This window comes from Protobothrops mucrosquamatus, unplaced genomic scaffold, assembly GCF_001527695.2.
Source record: "Protobothrops mucrosquamatus isolate PMUCROS unplaced genomic scaffold, P.Mucros_1.0 scaffold2906, whole genome shotgun sequence".
Classification (NCBI taxonomy): Eukaryota; Metazoa; Chordata; class Lepidosauria; order Squamata; family Viperidae; genus Protobothrops; species Protobothrops mucrosquamatus.
The window spans coordinates 64810-85942 of record NW_015388932.1 but is presented as its reverse complement, the minus strand read 5'-3'; the positions used below and the strand labels follow the sequence as shown (position 1 = coordinate 85942).

The following is a 21133-nucleotide window of genomic DNA, read 5'->3' as shown; positions in this document are numbered from 1 at the left end:
CAACAGAAACTGTAAAACGTAGTCTAACAGATTAGTTTTTGAAGCACCAACCTTCTGAAAGAATCAGTCAAAAGCAGTGGTGGCGAACCTATGGCACGGGTCCCAGAGGCGGCACTCGGAGCCCTCTCTGTGGGCACACGTGCCGTTGCCCCAGCCTCGCCTCCCCCCACGACTCCCTCCTCTCCAGCAGCTCCCCTGAAGGAGAGTCGCCCCTGAGCGTGGCCCACGTGGAGCAGCGCAGCCAAGGACATGGCAGCCAGGCAGCGTAGACAAGACTCTGCCCTCACATCCCATTGTGCACAGTTGATGCTGCAGGGCGCGGGCAGAGGGCGTGACTGCCATAGTGCTGCTGGGCTGCCTGGGCAATCTGCGGCGGGCCCTGGAGGTGGTGAGTGGCCCTGCGGGCAGGCGGCACAGGGGATGGGGGGGCGGAGCGGGGGGGCAGGGGGTGAAGCAGGGGCGAGGCCAGTTTTGGGGCACTCGGTCTCTAAACGGTTCGCCATCATTGGTCTAAAGACTCTTCCAGTCTGGAACTTTACTTCTAGTTAAGTCAACTGCATTTATCTTCTACAGAGAATTACTGGAGCCAGCGTTTCTCCTGGTCTGAGATACTTTGGACAGTCCATCCATGGAAAGACAGACCTCGGTGGAGATGGCCTCACCAGCATTGTGGTGGGAGCCTTGGGAAAGGTGATGGTACTCCAGTAAGTGACTGAGAGTTTATATTCTTGGGTTGTCCCAGGTGAGGCCATAAAACTTCAGGAAGTGAAAGAAAGACCAGAAAGTAAAGGAAAGAGCAGTTGCAGGACACATAATGATATTTTCAGTTTCCACTATTTCTCAAACTAGGAATTTATTGGGAGAGTTTTTATTTCCTCTAGCAATAAAACAAACTTGAGAAAGGATTACATTTAAACGAACCTCAGAATCAAAATTTCCCAACTTGTAGAAAGCAATTCACTTGTTGTTACCTTCAAAAGGTACTATAAAAGAAAGAAAAATAGGCTTTACGTATTTGAAAGGTTGTTTTTTTCCTTTCTCGAGGCTTCAGCAGAATCATGGAAAATAATAAATAAAATATAGACTTTTCATTTAAATAGTGAGGATAAGGAATTTGAAATTTACGCTAGATATTATACATCGTGAGAAAGAGAAACAGTTTGATTTCGCTTCTTTCTCTTTGTTTCGAAAGTGGAATTAAAGATGAGAGGCAGAATAAAGAGAAACTCTTGACCAGACATGTCAAACAAAAGGCCCGGGGGCCGGATGTGGCCCGCGAAGTGGTTTCATGTGGCCCGCGAAGCCATCCTGGAAACAGTGAGGGAACGGCCCCCGCGGCCTTGGCCCTGGCCCAGGCCAGCCGGGAGCCAATGTACAATTTTGTGGTGGCCATCTATGCTGAAACGCATTCAGTCTTAGCTCCACAAGGCTGTCTAGAAACAGTGAAGAACCAGCCCCTGCCACATCGCCCCCGCCCCCTGGGTGCATGCTGGGGAGGTGTCACCCTTTGTGAGGAATGAAGAAATGGACCATGCCTTGGCGCTTGCCCCGGTCCCACCCCCTTCTGCAAGAGACCCTCAGATCTGTCCCACTCCTGCCCAGGCCCCCACAGGCACCCTTGACGTGAACGATGTAGAGCTGGCCATGCCCACCCAGTAGGCCACACCCACTCCATCCATGCCCACCCAGTAGGCCACACCCATCCTGGCCACACTCACCCAGCCCTCAATGAAATTGAGTTTGACACCCCTGCTCTTGACCCTTGTTAATGATAATTAGTTGTGGAAAAAGAGAAAACACAACAGTCTTACTTTTGCAAAAGGTGACTGATCTTTCTCTAATTGGTGGAGATGGGGAGGAGTAAATTATTGGAAATAAAATCTCTGGATTTTAGGAAAATAAAAGTCTGTCTGAGCTGGAAAATTATTTCTTAAATTCAATTATAATTACAGGTAGTCGTTGACGTATGACCACAACTGAGCCCAAAACGTATGCTGTTAAGTGAGACATTTGTTAACTGGGTTTTGCCCCATTTTATGATCTTTCTTACCAGAGTTGTTAAGTGAATCACTGCAGTCTTCAGCCATAGCAATATAGTTGTTAAAGGAATCTGGCTTTCCCCATTGACTCTGCTTGTCAGAAGGTCACAAAAAGTGATCGCCTGACCCCGGGACACACTGCGACCGTCATAAATATGAACCAGTTGCCAAGCATCTGGATTTTGATCATGTGACTGAGGAGATGTTGCAACGGTCACGTGAAAGCTGGTCATAAGTCATTTTATGGTCATAAGCCTGAGCAGGGGGTTGGACTAGATGACCTCCAAGGTCCCTTCCAACTATTATTATTATTATTATTATTATGGATCATCGCACAGTCAGCCAGATGTTCAGACTGGATTTGGCATTTTTGTCTACCTATCAAGTCCTTCCCAAGGACCTGGGATGGGCAGATGTGGATGTTTGATGGTATTATAGATATCGTCGCAGGATGGAAGCAGCTCCTAGTAAGGCCACCTTTTGCAATTGACTAATGGCGAATTTGTCAATGCCAATGGTGATCAAGTGGTGCTCCAGTTGTTTTGGGATTGCACCCAAGGCGCCTATTACTATTGGTACTACCCTTGCTTACTTTTGCCACAGTCTTTCTATTTCTATTTGTAGGTCTTTGTATTTTGTTATCTTTTCCAATTCTTTGTCGTCTATTTTGCTGTCTCCAGGCACTGCCACGTCCACTATCCAGACTTTTTTGTCTTTTTTATCGACAATTATTATTATTATTATTATTATTATTATTATTATTATTATTATTATTATTATTATTATTATTATTATTATTATTATTATTATTCAGGGCCATTGTAACTTTGATTAGCTACTAAACAAATGGTTGTAAGTCTAAAACTACCTCGTAATTGTTTAATTGCATAAACACGGTGCTTTTTCCTTCCCATGGAATCTACTATTTTAAACGCCTACATTTCTTTCTCTTCTGTAATAAACAGTGGTACCTCCTTCCCTCCTCACCTAAATGTAGAAGGTTTGATCCACGGGGACTAGTAGATTATTTATTTTTGTTTTCTGGCACTTGCAGATCCAGACCAATTGTTAACGTGGCTACGCAAGTGACTTTCGAGCCCAAGGAAATTCCAGTGAAAGATGTTGAATGCGCCGGGCATAGCAAATCCTGGCAAAATGTAAATTTGAAACTCAGGATCTGCTTCGATAACAGCTTTGCCACCAAGAGTTACACAGGTGAGGCATCTGTGGGATGATCCTGATCCTAATCCAAAGAAGAATCCAGCATTCACAATCAGTTGCACAGCAAGTGATATGGGGGGGAAGGCAAAACATACCATGGTTTCTTTGGTGCTAGTTGCTTTCCTATGAAATTGCCAACTTAAAAGAGAACCCAAATATAGAATCAGACAGTCCAGTACATTTGAGTGTTTTCCGTGTTTGGGTCCTGTTATAGTCTTCATTTTTATTTTTATTTTTTACTTAAAATGGCATGGTGGTGTTAGGCTAGCAAAGCACTACCAAGGCTTTGGACTCGGCTATGTCTTTCCCAGTTGCAATGTACGGCTGTGAAAGTTGGACCATAAGAAAGGCTGAGCGCCAAAGAATTGAGGCCTTTGAACTACGGTGCTGGAGAAGAACTCCTGCGAGTACCTTGGACTGCAAGGCGTTCAAATCAGTCAGTCCTAGAAGAGATCAACCCCGACTGCTCTTTAGAAGGCCAGATCCTGAAGTTGAAACTCAAGTACTTTGGCCACCTAATGAGAAGGAAGGACTCACTGGAGAAGAGCCTGATGCTGGGAAAGATTGAGGGCAATAGAAGAAGGGGACGACAGAGAATGAGGTGGCTGGATGGAGTCGCTGAAGCAGTAGGAGTGAGCTTAAATGGACTCCAGAAGATGGTAGAGGACAGGAAGGCCTGGAGGAACGTTGTCCATGGGGTCGCGATGGGTCAGACACGACTTCGCAACTAACAACAACAATGTCTTTCATTCAATGCTTTCAGTGTTGCTTCTTTTTTAAAGTAGTTTTTTATTCGGGCACCAAATGGCTTTGGCATGCTTTATGAATGGGTTCCAATTGCTTAAATCAGGTGTCTCTAAACTTTTAAGATTTGTGGACTTCAGCTCCCAGAATTCTAGGAAATTCTAGGAGCTGAAGTCCACAAGTCTTAAAGTCACCAGATTTGGAGACCCCTGGCTTAAACAGATAGTCCTTGACTTACGACCACAACTGAGCCCAAAGTGTATGTTACTGAGGAAGACGTTTGTTAAGTGAGTTTTGCTCCATTTTACAACCCTTTCTTGCTACAGTTGTGAAGTGAATTATGGCAGTTCTTAAGTTGGTTACACGGTTGTTAAGTGAATCTGGTTTACCCACTGACATTGCTGATCAGTTTGTCACAAAAGGTGATCACATGATCTTGGGACACTGCAACCGTCAAAAATGTGACTCGCCAAGCGTCTGAATTTTGATCACGTGACCATGGGGATGCTGCAACCCTGGCAAGTGTGAAAAATGGTCATGTCACTTTTCTCAGCAGTGTTGTAACTTTGAATGGTCGCTAAATGAACTGTTGTAAGTCGAGGACTACCTGTAATAATCCCCTTGGGAATCTTCTGTAATGATTCCTTCTAATACTTTTCCCCTTAGCACAATGTTATCTTTAATTATCTAAAAGGAAAGAAAATGTTTGTTTCCTTAGCACTTTTTATTTAAAAAATGTTTATTGTTTTTAATTGGTTTTGTAATGTATTGAAGTGAATTACTTGGAATTGTTGAAAAAACTGTCAGTTAAGTGCCAGACTTGCTGTCTGCAGATTCATTATAATATGTTTAGACTGTGTCAGTTAAGTGCCAGACTTGCTGTCTGCAGACTCATTATGTTTAAGCAGGAAGGATATTTGAATTCTATTGGCTGCTGCCTATTGCTGAATGTATAAATAGAGGTGGAGCAGTAGTTAACCAGGCTTCTGTTTAAACCTGCAATAAAGAGTTGATTGTTCACCTGCTGCCTCGTGGATGCCTCACCAAGCATCAAACATAACATGTTTTGTATAGGTTGTCCTTGACTTATGATTGGTTGGTTAAAGACTGTTCGAAGTTACGAACTACCTGAAAAAGGAAACTTATGAGAACTTCCTGTTTACTTCCTGTTTACTGGCTTTTCACTCTTTTTTGAAGGCACGGGAGTGAGGGGATGGAATTGTAGTTTTGATATAACAGGAGCCAGAGATATGCTATGATAGTCATTAAAAAAGACAGAGGACTTGCAGAGTCTCTGCTCTGCCTTATACACATCGGCCATTTTCTTCCCTCCAGGACAACTGTCTGCAAAACTCTTGTTTCGCCTGGAAATTGACCCAGACAGGGTGAAGTACCGAGGAGAATTTAGGAATGGCAAGAATATTATAAACGGGGCCGAAGAAATCTCTCTAAAGCCAGTGTGCCTATCGGAGGAAATTAATATCACGGTAAATCAGAACGACTCGTTCTTAAACCTCTTACTTGTGTTGCTAAAGGTACAGCTGGTAGTGTTACATCTATAGGAGGAAGGGTGAAATGAAAAACACAAGAATTTCCAGCAAGTAACCTTCCTTCCAAATATGAAACCTACAGGTAGCCCTCGACTTACAACCACAACGGGGACCAAAGAATTCATTGTTAAATGGTGCAGTTGTTAAATGAGGCGTCACATGACTGAACTTGCAGCCTTCCCTGCCGGCTTTTCCATTAATTTGTTTGCTGGAAGCCGGCCTGGAAGGTTGCAAATGGCAATCGCACAACCGTGAGATGCTGCAAGTGTGTTAAATACGTGTCATTCACCAAGGGCCTGAATCACAATCATGGGATGGCGGGCATGCCACAATGGCCATAAATTTGAGGACTATTTGCAAGTCCCTTGTTTCAGCGCTGTTGTAACTTTGGTCACTAAACCAAATGGTGGTAAGTAGAGAACTACCTGCATTGTTCATAGATTCTAGACTTTTGTGCGTTGGTGAAACAAGGAAGGCACTAGCATCTTCTTGAGAAGGTTGGCTAGTCTGCCCTCAGATATTGCTAATGTGATGGTTACAAGCCATCACATTATCGTACAGGAATCCTGGCTTAAGCAGCTCCTGCCTTTGTCTTTCAGAATTGCATTGAGGATTACTTGTCAGCCATCAAACTCCTGGTGAATTTTTCCCTTGAGGAAGGTGGATTGCTGAAGAGCGGACCTCCCAGGCCGATTCTGAATCCTTTAAGCAATAGGACAATGGTGGAGGTGAGACCTCTTTATGTGTGGGGGGGGGCAGGAATAACAGATTTAGCTACCAATAGAAGAGAGTATTTGTAAATCAGGGTTGAATTGTGGTGTCCTCTGAGCTTGGTTGTTTTCTGGCAGACATTTCATTACCAAAGTAGGTAACATCATCAGTGCTAGTGGGGTGTGGGGTTTGCTCTCTGTTTACATACCAGTGGCTTGCTCTGTCAGTGTTGACGGGAACGGTCTTGGTGTGGTTCCTTGATCGGGCTGTTGTCTACTTGTTAGCTTGTTTGGCTAACAGATTAACATTAGACCAACTATCGAGACGCAAACAATACCCTGATCGAGGAACTGCCAAACAAGCTAACAGCACACAACAACCCAATTAAGGAACTACAGAGACCACTCCCACTGACACTGACAGGGCAAGCCACTAGAACAGGGTCTGCAACCTTGACAACTTTAAGACCTGTGGACTTCAGCTCCCAGAATTCCTCAGCCACCGAGTGCCCAAAAACTGCCCCTCCCCTCGCCCCCGCTCCACCCCTGCCCCTGCTCTGCCTGCCCACAGGGCCACCTACCGCCTCCATAGCCCACTGCAGATCGCCCAGGTGGCCCTGTAGTGCCATGGCAGCTACGCCCTCTGCCCGTACCCTGCAGCATCATCTGCATGCAACAGGACATGAGAGCAGAGTCTTGTCCCTGCTGCCCGGCTGCCATGTCCTTGGCTATGCTGTTCCGTGCGGGTCGTGCCTGGGGGCGACTCTCCTCCGGGGGTCCTGCTGGTGAGGAGGGGCCCACGGGGGGAGGCGGGGCTGGGGCAACGGCGCGCGTGCCCACAGAGAGGGCTCTGCACCACTGCTATAGATATACTCTGTGATTGGCCTCTGGGAAAGAGCCCCTCCCTGCTGCAGCTCCAGACTACATTTATTTTTTTATTTTTTATTTTTTATTTTTATTTTTTTTTATTATTATTATTATTATTATTATTATTATTATTATTATTATTATTATTATTATTATTATTATTATTATTATTATTATTATTATTATTATTATTATTATTATAACAACCAAGCTCAGAGAGCACTAAGGACCCCACAGATTTAGCCACAAAGATAGATGTGCTTAGTGTCTTGTGGAAGAACTGGGAATGCAGGAAATGACATTGTTCTGAGTGAACTTGAATTTCAGCAGTCAGGGACAACTGATGTCCCTAGGATGGGGATAGGTGGGATGTACCAGCTTAAAGCCAACTGGGAAGGAACCAGGAAGTGGGCCTCAATCTGGCAAATTTCAGCAGGGTAAGGTATTACACTGGACACATGGAAATATTTCCTATCTTATCCAATACAACAGATTCCTTTTGACAAGAACTGTGGAACAGATGATGTCTGTGTGGCTGACCTGAACATTACCTTCCATTCTTCAGGGTAAGTATAAATTCCTTGATACCATCAGTCACTTTTCTTTCAAAAATATGAGAAAAATCAGAAGCTGTTCAGGAACAGCAGGGTTTCCATTTCGGCAACACTAACCCACATGTATGTAGTCTGGTTTTAAATATAGGTAGTCCTCACTGAACCTCCAGCTGCTTAATGACTGTTCAAACTTAAAATGGATCCCAGAAAGTTACTTACAACCCACCCCTTGCAATCATGTGATCTCATGTCAGGCATTTGACGAGCAGTTCCTATTTATGACTGGTTGCAGCATAATCCCATGGTTCTGTGAATGTGATTTGCGGGGAGGTTTTTTTTTTCCAGTTTCTGATACAAAAAGCACCCATTTGGGAGCATGGATCTGCTTATTGACCAGATAATTAGCTTAATGACTAAAGCGAGTCTCGTTGTAAAAAAGGTCATAAAATCATGTCAAGTCATATGGTGATCCACTTAAGGATCGCAAAGATTTACGATCAAACTTTCTGGGTTCAGTTGTGACTGTTAAGTGAGGACTATCTGTTCTAATAATCCTTATATTTAGTTTTGTAAGGTGTTGAAATGTATTGTGAAGCTGAATGAAGCTGAGTGAAGCCTACAGGTTACAAACATGGCTACAAGGAAGAATCCTCAAGTTTTTAGGCTGCTGGAGTTGAATAAATGATCTTTCAGAAATCCCTAGCTTCTTTTCTACCCCATTTTCTGCAGTTCTAAAGGGTCCAGGGTGAAATTGCATTGTGTAAACACTCTTGTGGCTACTTAGCAAGTTTGCCAGATCTGTATCAACAGAAGGATAGCATCAAGAACAAAGTTCTTTGCTTTATATTGCACTGTATTGTACTTTGCTTTATATTGTACTGGTAAAACCATATAAGACGAGATTGGGCAGCCATTTGTTCAGAATGCTATAGGTCTCCTGCTGGAGCACGGGGTTGGACTAGAACAGTGGTGGCAAACCTTTTAGAGACCGAGTGCCCAAACTGCAACCCAAAACCCACTTATTTATCGCCGGGTGCCAGGTGGGCGTGGCCGACTGGATGGGCATGGCTGTGGTAGTTATGGCAGACTGGGTGGGTGTGGCCAAGGTGGGCGTGGTCACCTCAATGTTGCACCTGTGGGGGCCGGGCAGGGTTGGGGGAGATCCAGGGGGTTGCTGGCAGGTAGGGCGGTGGGCAGGAGGCTCATCCTGCGGGGTGAGGCGAGGCAAGGTGAGGCAGGGCAGGGGTGCCATTGTCACAAGGCAAGGCAGGGGCCAGGACGGCTGCTGCCTGACACCATCGGGCCCCGCACACAGAGGCCAGTGAGCACATGGGGGCCGACAGTGTCCGTCAGCAGCCACAGCCTGCCAGTCCCTCGACCGGTACACTCTGGGGCTCCGCAGCCTGCCACCAGCAGTTCAGAGAAGCCACCTCTGAGCTGGACGGCCAGCCGACAGCTGAGGAGGCGATGCAGTGGGTCGTGCCCGGGAAAAGGAGAGCATGCAAGGCCGGGAGGGATGAGACGAGGGGGAGGGAAACCAGCCGTGCTGGGATGCATCTGGCCACGTGGGACCTCGGCAAGTTAGCAGGTGGCTGGTTGAAGAGGGACGGTTGCCATCTCTGGGGCATGGCGCGCGTGCCCAAAGAGAGGGCTCTGAGTGCTGCCTCTGGCACGTGTGCCCTAGGTTCGCCACCACTGGACTAGAAGATCTCCAAGGTCCCTTCCAACTCTGTTATTCTGTATTTGATTCTGTTTTCTGTATATTTATCAAAATTGGGAACGGAATAGCATTAACCCCGTCTTCTCCTGTACAATAGATCTAAGGAACTGGTTGTATCTCCTCACCATCCGCTAGAAATGAATTTGGAATTGGTGAATCAGCGGGAAGATGCCTATTTTACGACTCTCTACGTGCCCCATTTGCCAGGCCTTTCTTTTCGCAAATATTCGGTGTGTATGCCACCTTTTTGAAGGCAGGACTTCGCAGTGGGTGCCCCCCGGGTGGAATAGCATATATTTCAGCAGCTCCCTTTTACCCATCTGAAGAATTGTGCTAAAGGAAAAGCCACAAAATTTGGGACTTTTGTGTTGCTAATGGCCCAAAGGTCAGACTATGTGGCGAGTGTAAGCTCTTTATGGCATGGGTCCTGAGGAATGGTCTCACCCCAGTGGGATTGGCCCACCCCACCCACTCTGGCTGAAGGGGCATGCTGTGGACCCCATCAGCAGGGAATTCCAACCGGCAGGGTTAGGGAGAACAGCCTTTTCTCCCCCCCTCTGGAATATCATGTCCCTTGAGGTGGGATCCACCGCCACTTTTGGCCTTCTGAAAGAGCCTGTAAACCTGGCTTTGAGGCCCGAGGGAGGTGTCCCAGTGTGGAGGTGGTTAGTAGATTAAAAGATCCCACCTGCCCTCCATTTACATATTGGTCCTTTTTACTCAGCTTGTTGTGAATTTGAACGTTTTAACTTTTAGCGCTCAGTGTTTTCTTTTAATGCGTTTAACATTCTAATTGTTTTGAATTGTCGTTTTTGTCATTTGTTTATTTGCATCCTGCCTCTGTTTGTTTTTATAAATAACTCAAAGCGGCGACCAGGTCCCAACATAACTTTCTCCTCCTCCTAGTTTCCTCACAACCACTAGCCTGTGAGGTGGATTGAGCCGAGAGAGAGTGAGAGAGAATTTTATGACGTTGTAAGCCACTTAGAGTCGCTTGATTGATAGTGAGATGGACAGCATAAATAAATAAATAAGTGAATAAATAAATAAATAAATAAATAAATAAACAAACAAACAAACAAACAAACAAACAAATGTAGTCCAGAGCTGCAGCAGGGAGGGGCTCTTTCCCAGAGACCAAAGAGACAGCAAAGCTGGGAAGATCTGGTAAGCAAGAAGAGAGTGAAGGCAGATCCTCCCTAGCAATTCATAGAGTATATCTATAGCAGTGGTGGCGAACCTATGGCACGTGTGCCAGAGGCGCCACGCAGAGCCTTCTCTGTGGGCACGCGCGCCGTTGCCGCAGCCCCGCCTCCCCCCGTGGGGCCCTCTTCACCAGCAGGATCCCCGGAGGAGAGTCGCCCCCAGGCGCGGCCCGCACGGAGCAGCATAGCCAAGGACATGGCAGCTGGGCAGCAGGGACAAGACTCTGCTCTCACGTCCCATTGCGTGCAGATGATGCTGCGGGGTGCGGGTGGAGGGCGTAGCTGCCATGGCACTACAGGGCCGCCTGGGCGATCTGCGGTGGGCTGCGGAGGTGGTAGGTGGCCCTGTGGACAGGCGGAGGAGGGCAGGGGCAGAGCGGGGGCAGGGGCGGAGCGGGGGCGGCCGAGGGGAGGGGCAGTTTTTGGGCACTCGTCTAAAAGTTTCGCCATCACTGATCTATAGTTATACAGATTTGGTCTGGCAAGATTCTGTTTGTAGGAGAACAGTAAAGAACTATTCAGAAGTATAGGCAGTCCTTGACTTATAACAGTTTGTTTAGTGACTGTTTGAAGTTACAACAGCACTGAAAAAAATGACTTCTGGCCATTTTTCACACTTACAATTGTTACAGCGTCCCGGTGGCTATGTGATCAAAACTCAGACGCTTGGCAACTGACTCGTGTTTATGACAGTGGCAGGACTCCCAGGTCACCTTTGGCAACCTTCTAACAAGCCAAGTCAATGGGGAAGCCAGATTCACTTAACAACTGTGTTACTACTTAACAACCACAGTGATTCACTTAACAATTGTGGTAAAATAGGGAAAAGCTCACTTAACAACTGTCTCGCTTAACGACAGAAATTTTGGGCACAGATGTGGTCCTAAGTCAAGGATTGCCTGTAACTCCATGTGTCATTCTTGATTCTTTGGGACTGACATGAATCTTGCCAGATTAAAGTAACTATCTGCATAAATATAAGATACAGTACACTCTGTGAACTGCTAAGGGGGGGCCCTCCTTCACCTTCTACCAGTCACTCTAAGTGCCACTCTCTGGCCCCCTGGAAAAGAGCCCCTCGCTCCTGTGATGCTGGTCCACGTTCCAGCACAGGATAACTGGTCTCGGAGTTGGAAAGGAGAAAATAGCAGCAATTAAACCAAATCTCACCACCCCTTCTCTTTTTTCCTAGTCCAATCCTCACGTCACCCTGAACTGTGATGGAATGATTCATCGTCCGGACTTTCAAGGCCTTGCTTGCAACGTCAGTCATCCCATCTTCAGGAATAGCACGAAGGTATACGATCACCCTAGTGAGGCTGGTAGGGAGCTTGTAGTGGTGGCTCTTCACCATCTTCAATGCAGGATGGTGGCTGTATGGCAAGAAATGCTTACTGGTACTTAAGCCATGGTTTAATCAGCTCACCTAATTTCCTGGGATTGCAGGACACACTGGATTTGCAGAACATATGGATAGTTGCTTGCAAACCTTGCCAATCCTGTGCTGTGACTGGGCAATAGACTTCACTCAAAAGTCACTATAGTTGAAGGAACAAGGCAAGGTCATTCCCACATACCATTATATTGGCTTAGTCCACAGGTCAGCAACCTACGGCTCTGGAGCCGTGTGCGGCTCTTTGAGCCTTCCCCTGCGGCTCCCAGCCTCCTCTGCCATTTGCAGAGAGAGAGAGAGGCACTAGCACAGTGGTTCTCAACCTGTGGGTCGGGACCCCATTTGGGGTCGATCGACCATTTCCCGGGGGTCGCCAAGCAAGGCTGTCCGCCATTTTTTTTGTCCGCCATTTTTTCCCCCCTTTTCCAGCGGGTGCCTTACCTCCCTTGGGCTGGGCCAGCTGGTGGTTGGCCTGCTCCGTCTCTGCCGCTTGCCAGCTACGCCTCTGCCGGTGCAGGGGGCGGAACCACGCATGTGTGGTGCTCCCGGGCAGGGAAAGTCCTCGACTTACGACCGGTTGGGTAGTCCTCGACTTACGACCGGTTTAGTCCTCGACTTATGACCGGTTGGGGTCGCGGCATTAAAAAGGTTGAGAACCACTGCACTAGCGCTTCCCTTCTCTCTCTCTCTCTCTCCCCCTTCTCTCTCTCTCTCTCTCCCCCTGTCTCTTTCTTTCTCTCTCTCTCTCTGTGTGTGTGTGTGTAAAAAAAAGAGAGTGGCCTCACCCTGTTCAATGAGCTGACAAGCTTACTGGGCAGGGCTCCTGCCTTGGCTGCATCTCTGCAGGAAGCAGGAAGGGCAAGAGAGAGCTAGCTAGCCCAGCTATGCTGACTCAGGAATTCTGGGAGTTGAAGTCCATGAGTCATAAAAGAGCCGAGGTTGCCTACCCCTGAGCTTGTTAGAGAACAGCTTGAAGCCAGCTTGCCAGGTGAGCAGAAGATCGGAGAGAGGGAGGGAGAGGGGGGGAGAGAAAGAGAGAGAGAGAGAGGAAAGAGAGGGAGGGAGAGGGGAGAGAGAGAGAGAGAGAGAGAGAAAGTGTGGGGGAAGAGGACTGGCAGACCAAGGGCAGAAAGAGAGAGAGGGAGTGAAAGAGAGAGAGAGAGAGAGAGAGAGAGAGAGAGAGAGAGAGAGAGAGAGGGAGGAAAGAGAGAGAGGGAGAGGAGAGGGAGAGAGAGAAAGAGGGGGAGAGGAAAGAGAGGGAGAGGAAAGAGAGATAGAGAGAAAGAGAGAGAAGAGAGAGAAAGAGGGAGAGGAGAGAGAGAGGGAGAGGAAAGAGGGAAAGAAAGAGAGGAGGAGAGGAAAGAGAAAGAAAGAGAAAGAGAGAGGGGAGAGAGAGAGAGAGAGAGAGAGAGAGAGAGAGAGAGAGAGAGAGAGAGAGACTCTTTTGACATCTAAAATGAAGATAACACTGCAAATATCCTTTTTTACCTTTATGATATACAGTGCTTTTTTTCTAAAAAAAAAAAAAAAGATGCCGGAACTCATACATATCGTACAACCCGCCTTGCCTACCCTACAAGGTTCCATCCAAAAAAGGTGCCGGAACTCCGTTCTGGGCGTTCTATGAGAAAAAAGCCCTGATGATATATATATAGTACTCCTAGGGATGAGTTACAATTTGCAAATCAGTTGGTCATCTTACATCACACAGTATGGAGCAGCTGACCCTCTTGCAGTTATATATTTTTTTGTCTAATAGCATATTCTTAAACTAGAGATTGTGACTTTACCCATTTTTTGGAAGCAGAAGCTGCTGAAAGATGAGACCTATAGCAAAACCGGTATCCTGAAAGAAATTATGGGCTACTTCACACTTTACAATAAGCCACCATTTGCTTTAGCCATGGTTTCCTGAATCATCCACAATGGCTGGCTCATATATTATGCTAAATTAGAAACAGGAACTTACAAACCACATCAGTGGTGATTGGCCCAACATGGTGTCAAACAACAACATCCCAATCACATTTAGGTTTGGCATTGTTGAGTGAAACACCCCGCCTCCCATGACTCTAGAGACAATTTAAGCATCTTGGCTGTGGAATTTAGAGGATCAGGTGCAAAAGGCAGAAAATGTCATATACACATACATATACATATACGTATACATTATACATATTCAAAATTTTGTGGCTGACAAAGAGTTACCCAACAGATAAGACACATATACATATACATATATACACACACATATACATATACATACACACACACATACACACACACATATATATATGTATATACACACACACACATATATACATATACATACATATATATATTTGTGTATGTATGTGTGTACACACATGCACATATATATTTATATATATAATATATTATAATTCTGAATGTAAGGATATGCATCTTCTATTGTTTAGTGAGATTAATGGGAGTGAAAGGGCTTGATCTGATGTGTCAAAGGCCAGAGACATAGAATGAAAAAGACAGTAAAATGCTTGGCAGACTATCTCAGTGTTGACCTGCTCCCTCTTAGACTGTGATCCAGCTTCAGTTTGGTGTGCTCGACAACGTTGCCTGGAAAGACAACTTGGAGATGGTGGTGTACGTCACCAGGTAAACTTCAATTACTTATTTTACTGAACCATTGTGTTTTATCTCTTGCAGCTTTATTATGTTAGGTCAGTGGTGGCGAACCTATGGCACGCGTGCCAGAGGCGGCACTCAGAGCCCTCTCTGTGGGCACACGCGCCATGCCCCGGAGATGGCAACCATCCCTCTTCAACCAGCCGCCTGCTAACTCGCTGAGGTCCCACATGGCCAGATGCATCCCAGCACCCATGCGCTCGCTGGCCTCTGTGTCCAGGGGCTGATGGTGTCAGGCAGCAGCCGCCCCGGCCCATCTCACCTTGCCCTGTGACAATGGCACCCCCGTCCTGCCTCGTCTAACCCCGCAGGATGAGCCTCCTGCCCACCGCCCCACCTGCCAGAGACCCCCTGGATCTCCCCCAACCCTGCCCGGCTCCCACAGGCGACCCTCCCCACGAGCAACATTGAGGTGATCATGCCCACCTTGGGCACACCCACCCAAACAGACATGTCCAACATAGCCACACCCACCCAGTGGGCCACGCCCACCTGGCACCCGGTGATAAATAAGCGGGTTTTGGGTTGCAGTTTGGGCACTCGGTCTCCAAAAGGTTCACCATCACTGTGTTAGGTGCTACCTAGAAGGTAAAATGAGCTGTCCTAATCTTAAGTCTTCCACTCAGGATGAGAAGGGAGAGGAAAGATGGAAAATTAATGAAGTTTTGGAAAGGAAAATCATGGAGAAATGGCAGGGTGCACATGGTAAAATTGGGTGGATCCGAAACTGTGAAGATCTTAAAGAAAAGAGGAAAGTGGATTGAAAAAAAAAGATTAGTTTGCAGCGGCAGAGAAAACCGTGATAGCAGCCATCCGCGTATAGCTTCTATTTATTATAATTTAATGCTAATTTAGTATTTATTTACTACAATGTAGTACAGATAGTCCTCAACTTATGACCATAATGGAGCACCAAATTTCCATCGTAAGTCATGATGGTCATACACTCAAGACACCCACGTGACCGTATCCAATTTTACTTTTTTTGTACCTGTCATTAGTTGAGCATGGTAGTCGTTAAGTGAACACCTCGGTCATTACAAAAGTCTATTCATGAGCGTTTTTCTTTGGAAACCTGCCAAAAAGGGTGGAAAATCGTGGTCCCGTGACTGCAGAATGCTGCAACTAGCTGTGTAGCTCTCAGAACTCTGGAACTGGGTTATAAATATCTTTTTTGGGGGGGGGGGGTCTCTTATAACTTCAAATGGTTGTTAAGCAAGGACTGCCTGCTTCAGATGCTGGAGAAGGATTATCTGCATGTCGGCTATAACAAAATGTACTTGTTGCTTTCATTCTAGCCTTTTCTCTATCCACTGCGGGATGAAGGCCTCTTCTGCATGTTTCCAACCAATACGGTCTTGACCTTTCTTTTGCCTGTTGGGCCCGCAATAATTACTGATGTCGTTGATCCATCTTGTTCTAGGTTTCTTTCGTGCACGCTTTTTATGAAGTGGGATCCATTCTGTGGCTGCCTTGATCCACCTGCCATCATTTCTTCTTGCTATGTGACCAGCCCATTTCCATTTTAATTCTTTTATTCTCTTGATGTTATCCTATACCAGTGATGGAGAACCTTTTAGAGACCGAATGCCCTAAATCCGCCCCTGCCCCGCCCCCCACTCCACCCCCTGCCCACCCTGCTCTGCCNCCCACAGGGCCACCAACCACCTCCACAGCCCACGGCAGCCCCCCCTCCCCCCCGCAGCCCGCAGCATCAACTGCGCGCGACAGGGCACGATGGCGGAGTCTTGTCCCCACTGCCCAGCTGCCATGTCTTTGGCTGTGCTGCTCCGTGCAGGCAGCGCTCGGGGGCGACTCTCCTCCAGGGGGGCTGCTGGTGAGGAGGGGGCCACGGGGGGAGGCAGGGCTGGGGCAACGGCGCAGGTGCCCTCAGAGAGGGCTCTGAGTGCCGCCTCTGGCACGCGTGCCATAGGTTCACCACCATTGTCCTATACTGTTGTTTGTTCTCTAATCCATGTGTGGGTCTTTCTGTCTTGTCTTGCAATGCCGAGCATGTATCTTTCCATGGCTCTTTGCGCCATTCGTAGCTTTTGTATCGATTGTGAGGGTTAGTGTCCATGTTTCGCCGGCATATGTTAGAGCGGGTGGCACACACAGATCAAAAACTTTTCTCTTCAGGCATAGGGGTAGATTGTTCTTGTTGCTTATGGATGCAGAAGTCTGGATCATCTCTGGAATAAGCAGTTCTAAGATTGTATTGTGTAATCTTGCATTACTCTCTTACAGTGAGAATGAGGACAATGAAACTCTTCCAAACAACAAAGCTCATCGTAGCATCCCTGTAATGTACCCCATCAACATCATTGTTAAGGGGTAAGACTCTGGTTGCCCTTTCTTCCATTTTTCTCCTGGAAATGATAGCAGAGCTGTATGCCACTGTAGTATAATTCCATAATTAAGCAGAATGAATCTAACATCCAGAACAAGCTAGTGCTTGTGAATCAATCACGCGCTGATCAGGTAACTTTACAAATACCTGTGTTTGAAATTCCTGCAAAATCTCCCACTCTCATTTCCCAGAAGATATGACATTTCCTTGGCTTTCAATAGCCGCTTATTATGGCACCATCACAAATGCAGAATATACTCTAGAGCAGGGGTGTCAAACTCGCAATGTCACGTGATGTATCGCAACTTTTTTTGCCATTGCCGGCAATGGGGTGGGTGTGGTTTTGCTATGATGCATCCGGCCCACCGACCGGCAATTTGACACCCCTGCTCTAGAGTTACTTTGGTTGGTCCCAAGATTGGGCTTCTAAATGAGGTTTTTATTGTATGGTTTGCTATGGGGGGGGTGTCATAGAATATTAAGTCCACACCTTGAAAACTTTGAGTTGCAGCCCTCTCTTTTTCCCCCCACCACTTGTCTTCTTTCTTTCCACAAAGAGAACCAGTTAAAAAGACTGAATGGCTGCATAATGTCTCTCGCTTTAAACAGTCTGCAAATACTGCAGTGTTATTTTTCCCTTTTCAGCTTGTATTGTGGACTGTTCTTAGAATTTAGAATAGAATAGAGCTGGAAGGCACCTTGGAGGTCTTCTAGTCCAGTGCCCTGCTCAAGCAGGAGAAGGGTTCTAGTAATAATAAGACAGACATGTCAAACACAAGGCCCGGGGGGCGGGGGCGGTCCACGAAGTGGTTTCATGTGGCCCGCAAAGCCATCCTGGAAACAGTGAAGGAACGGCCCCCACTGCCTTGGCCCTGGCCCAGGCCGGCTGGGAGCCAATGTACATTTTGTGGTGGCCATCTATGCTGAAACGCATTCAGTCTTAGCTCCATAAGCCCCTCCCCCGCATGGCCTGAGAGGAACAGTGGGGCTCCGCCAATGGATCATGCCTTGGCACTTGCCCCGGTCCCACTCCCTTCTGCCAGAGACTCTCAGATCTGTCCCACTCCTGCCCAGGCCCCCACAGGCCCCCTTGACGCGAACGATGTAGAGCTGGCCATGCCTACCCAGTAGGTCACATCCACTTCATCTACACCCACCCAGTAGGCCGTACCCACCCTGGTCACACCCACCCGCCCCCCCCAGGGCAACCGCAATGCTGATGCGGCCCTCAATGAAATTGAGTTCAACACCCCTGTAATAATTATGCTGTGGCATAAATTCCACTTTGGGGTGGGTTTCCTTCTTTGCTTATCCATTCCTGCTTTTGTCTCTTGCAGGTTAGAGACATCTAGCCAATACATTGACTTCAGTTCTAAGCAGCAAGAAAACAAGAACATGACACACTCCTACCAAGTGAGTCAGCACTTGCAGGATTTACCTCAAAATAAGAACTCTGCAATGTCCTTCATGGTGCTTAGAATCCAGCGGACTTGGGAGAATGTGGCCCAAAGGCTTATTTTTAATGTGTTTTTATTTATTAAAGGAATTTATATGGCTGCCCAAGTCACACACAGGTGACTCCGTGTGGCTTACAACATTAAACATTACCAACCATATAACGGTTGGTCGCACAGTCAGCCAGATGTTGAGATTGGGTTTGGTATTTTTGTCCATCTATCAAATCTTTCCCAAGCACTTGGGGTATAGGCAGATGTTGTTCTTTGGTGGTGTTAAAGGTCTTGTCGCAGGATGTAAGCTGTTTCAAGCAAAGCTGCCTTTTGCAATTGACCAATGGTAATGTTGTCAGTGACGATGGTGATGCTCCAGATGTTTTGGGACTGCACTCAAGACGTCTATTACTATTGATACTATCTTTGCTTTCTTTTGCCACAGTTGTTCTACTTCTATTTGCAGGTCTTTTGTATGTGATGATTTTCTCTACTTCTTTCTCTTCTCTTCTGCTGTCTCCAGGTATTGTAATGTCCACTATCAAGACCTTTTTGTCTTTCTTAATGACAGTGGTTAAGTGTGGTGTGGCAGTGCTTGTCTGTTTGAATTCTCAAGTTCCAGGGCACTTTGGCTTCTTCATTTGCTCTTACTTTGTCTATTTTGTGGTCCCATCAGTTCTTGCTTGCAGGCAAATGGTATTTTTTGTAGAGTTTTCAATGCACTGTTGTTGCTACTTTGCCCTTCCCCTTCCTTCACTTCCAGGTAACTAACTGGGTCCTGGGGGTGTTTCCACCGCCTAAAGTATCGGTGTATGTCAAAGTGCCAACTAAAGTTCCTGCTGGATTGATATGGAAGATTGATAAAGTCCTAACTGAGGTACGTCAGCTTTACTTAATGGAAACTCATGTGAACTGTTATTCTGTGCTCAAATATAAACTCCCGAGGCTCTATTTTAGACAAGCTGGTTGGTTCCATTAAAAGGATCTACTGGAGGTGAGATCAAAACTTGCAATTTGGCAGGTGCAGCCCTGTGATCCAAGCCTATGGTTGCACCTATACAAGAGGTGGGGCTTGGATTGCAATGTCATACCCACATCTTCCAGGTTTTCACACAGACACACACTTTACAATTACCAGACACATTTAATTTTTTAAAAGAATACTATGAATCTTCCCTGGGATATCCTTATCTTTAAATGATTTTGTCTACTCTAAGGTAAAGAGTGTTAATGTCCTCTTTTCCAAAATACAGGTGTGTTAGGGATTATAGGAGAACAAAATAAGTTTACAAAGGCAGAATAGGTAACACAGCGTGTTTGACATGAACCAGGTATACTTTTCTATATTAAAAAAGTTTACAGTTTACTTTGTCTCCTTGTATTACACAAGTAAGTCAATATTTTGAGCCCTCCTTTTCAGATCACTAAAATGGTTCCTGTATAACTTCCATTCTCATCCTATGTTCCGATCTAATTATGCACTTAATTAATATCATATGTCTAATTGGAAATCATGACAAATAATCTGAGGCTACTGTATTTTGTTTTTGCTGTATTTAAAATACTCTTGAAAAACATTTTTGGGGTGGATTAATGTAGAGAAAAAAAACCCTTGAAGTTTCACCGTGTAGTTTTCCAACCTTTTAAAAAATCTTTCCGCAATTCTCTAAAGGCATGCTGTCTAGGAAGTCCACAATGAGTTAAAGTTTTTGAGGCCAGCAGCATCTGAAGCTCCTTGCTGCTTTAGGTAGACTGGAAAAAAAAATAACAGTTGTGGTGTCACAGCACAAGCTCTGCCCACTTCCATTTGATGTTACAATGTGTGTTTTAAAAAAGGGTAGGACTTGTGCTTTGTGATGCCACAATGCTGCTTTTATTCATCTGGCCCTGTTTACCCCTCCCTCAGAGATGCCAGTGTTTTACATCCTATAATAATAATAATAATAATAATAATAATAATAATAATAATAATAATAATAATAATAATAATAATAATAATAATAATAATAATAATAATAATAATAATAATAATAATAATAATAATAATAATAATAATGTTGGAAGGGACCTTGGAGGTCATCAGGTCCAACCCCCTGCTCAGGCAGGTAACCCTATACCATTTCGGACAAATGGCTGTCCAGTTTCTTCTTAAAAACTTCCAGTGTTGGAGCATTCACCGCTTCTGGAGGCAGGTTGTTCCACTGGTTAATTGTTCTAACTGTCAGGAAGTTTCTCCTTAGTTCTAGGTTGCTTCTCTCCTTGATTAGTTTCCATCCTTTGCTTCTTGTCTTGCCTTCAGGTGCTTTGGAAAATAGCTTGACTCCCTCTTTAAAGATCATGTCTAGTCTTCAGTTACTAATATAATATCAACAGATGCCTGCCAAGGAAATCTTTTATGTAGGGGGTGCCTTGCTCAATAGTAGTAACTGTGAGAGGGATCTCGGAGTCCTAGTGGACAATCACTTAAATATGAGCCAGCAGTGTGCTGCAGCTGCCAAAAAAGCCAACACAGTGCTAGGCTGCATTAACAGAGGGATAGAATCAAGATCTCGTGAAGTATTAATACCACTTTACAATGCCTTGGTAAGGCCACACTTGGAATACTGCATCCAGTTTTGGTCACCACGATGTAAAAAAGATGTTGAGACTCCAGAAAGAGTACAGAGAA

At 45.9% G+C, this 21133-nt stretch overlaps 1 protein-coding gene across 1 annotated transcript in view; it reads left to right on the top strand.

Moving 5' to 3' along the window:
- Positions 1 to 573: 573 nt before the first annotated feature.
- LOC107296625 (integrin alpha-L) overlaps positions 574 to 21133 on the top strand; it is a gene marked incomplete at its 5' end in the record, with an annotated part of 28087 nt that continues 7527 nt past the window's right edge. Inside the window, 12 exons of the mRNA XM_015825971.1 lie at positions 574 to 704; positions 3094 to 3254; positions 5340 to 5491; positions 6154 to 6282; positions 7624 to 7697; positions 9503 to 9639; positions 10589 to 10593; positions 11803 to 11907; positions 14558 to 14637; positions 16915 to 17001; positions 18355 to 18430; positions 19229 to 19342. Of these exons, the coding sequence (XP_015681457.1) occupies positions 574 to 704; positions 3094 to 3254; positions 5340 to 5491; positions 6154 to 6282; positions 7624 to 7697; positions 9503 to 9639; positions 10589 to 10593; positions 11803 to 11907; positions 14558 to 14637; positions 16915 to 17001; positions 18355 to 18430; positions 19229 to 19342 (1251 nt within the window). The remainder of the gene's footprint in view (positions 705 to 3093; positions 3255 to 5339; positions 5492 to 6153; positions 6283 to 7623; positions 7698 to 9502; positions 9640 to 10588; positions 10594 to 11802; positions 11908 to 14557; positions 14638 to 16914; positions 17002 to 18354; positions 18431 to 19228; positions 19343 to 21133) is intronic.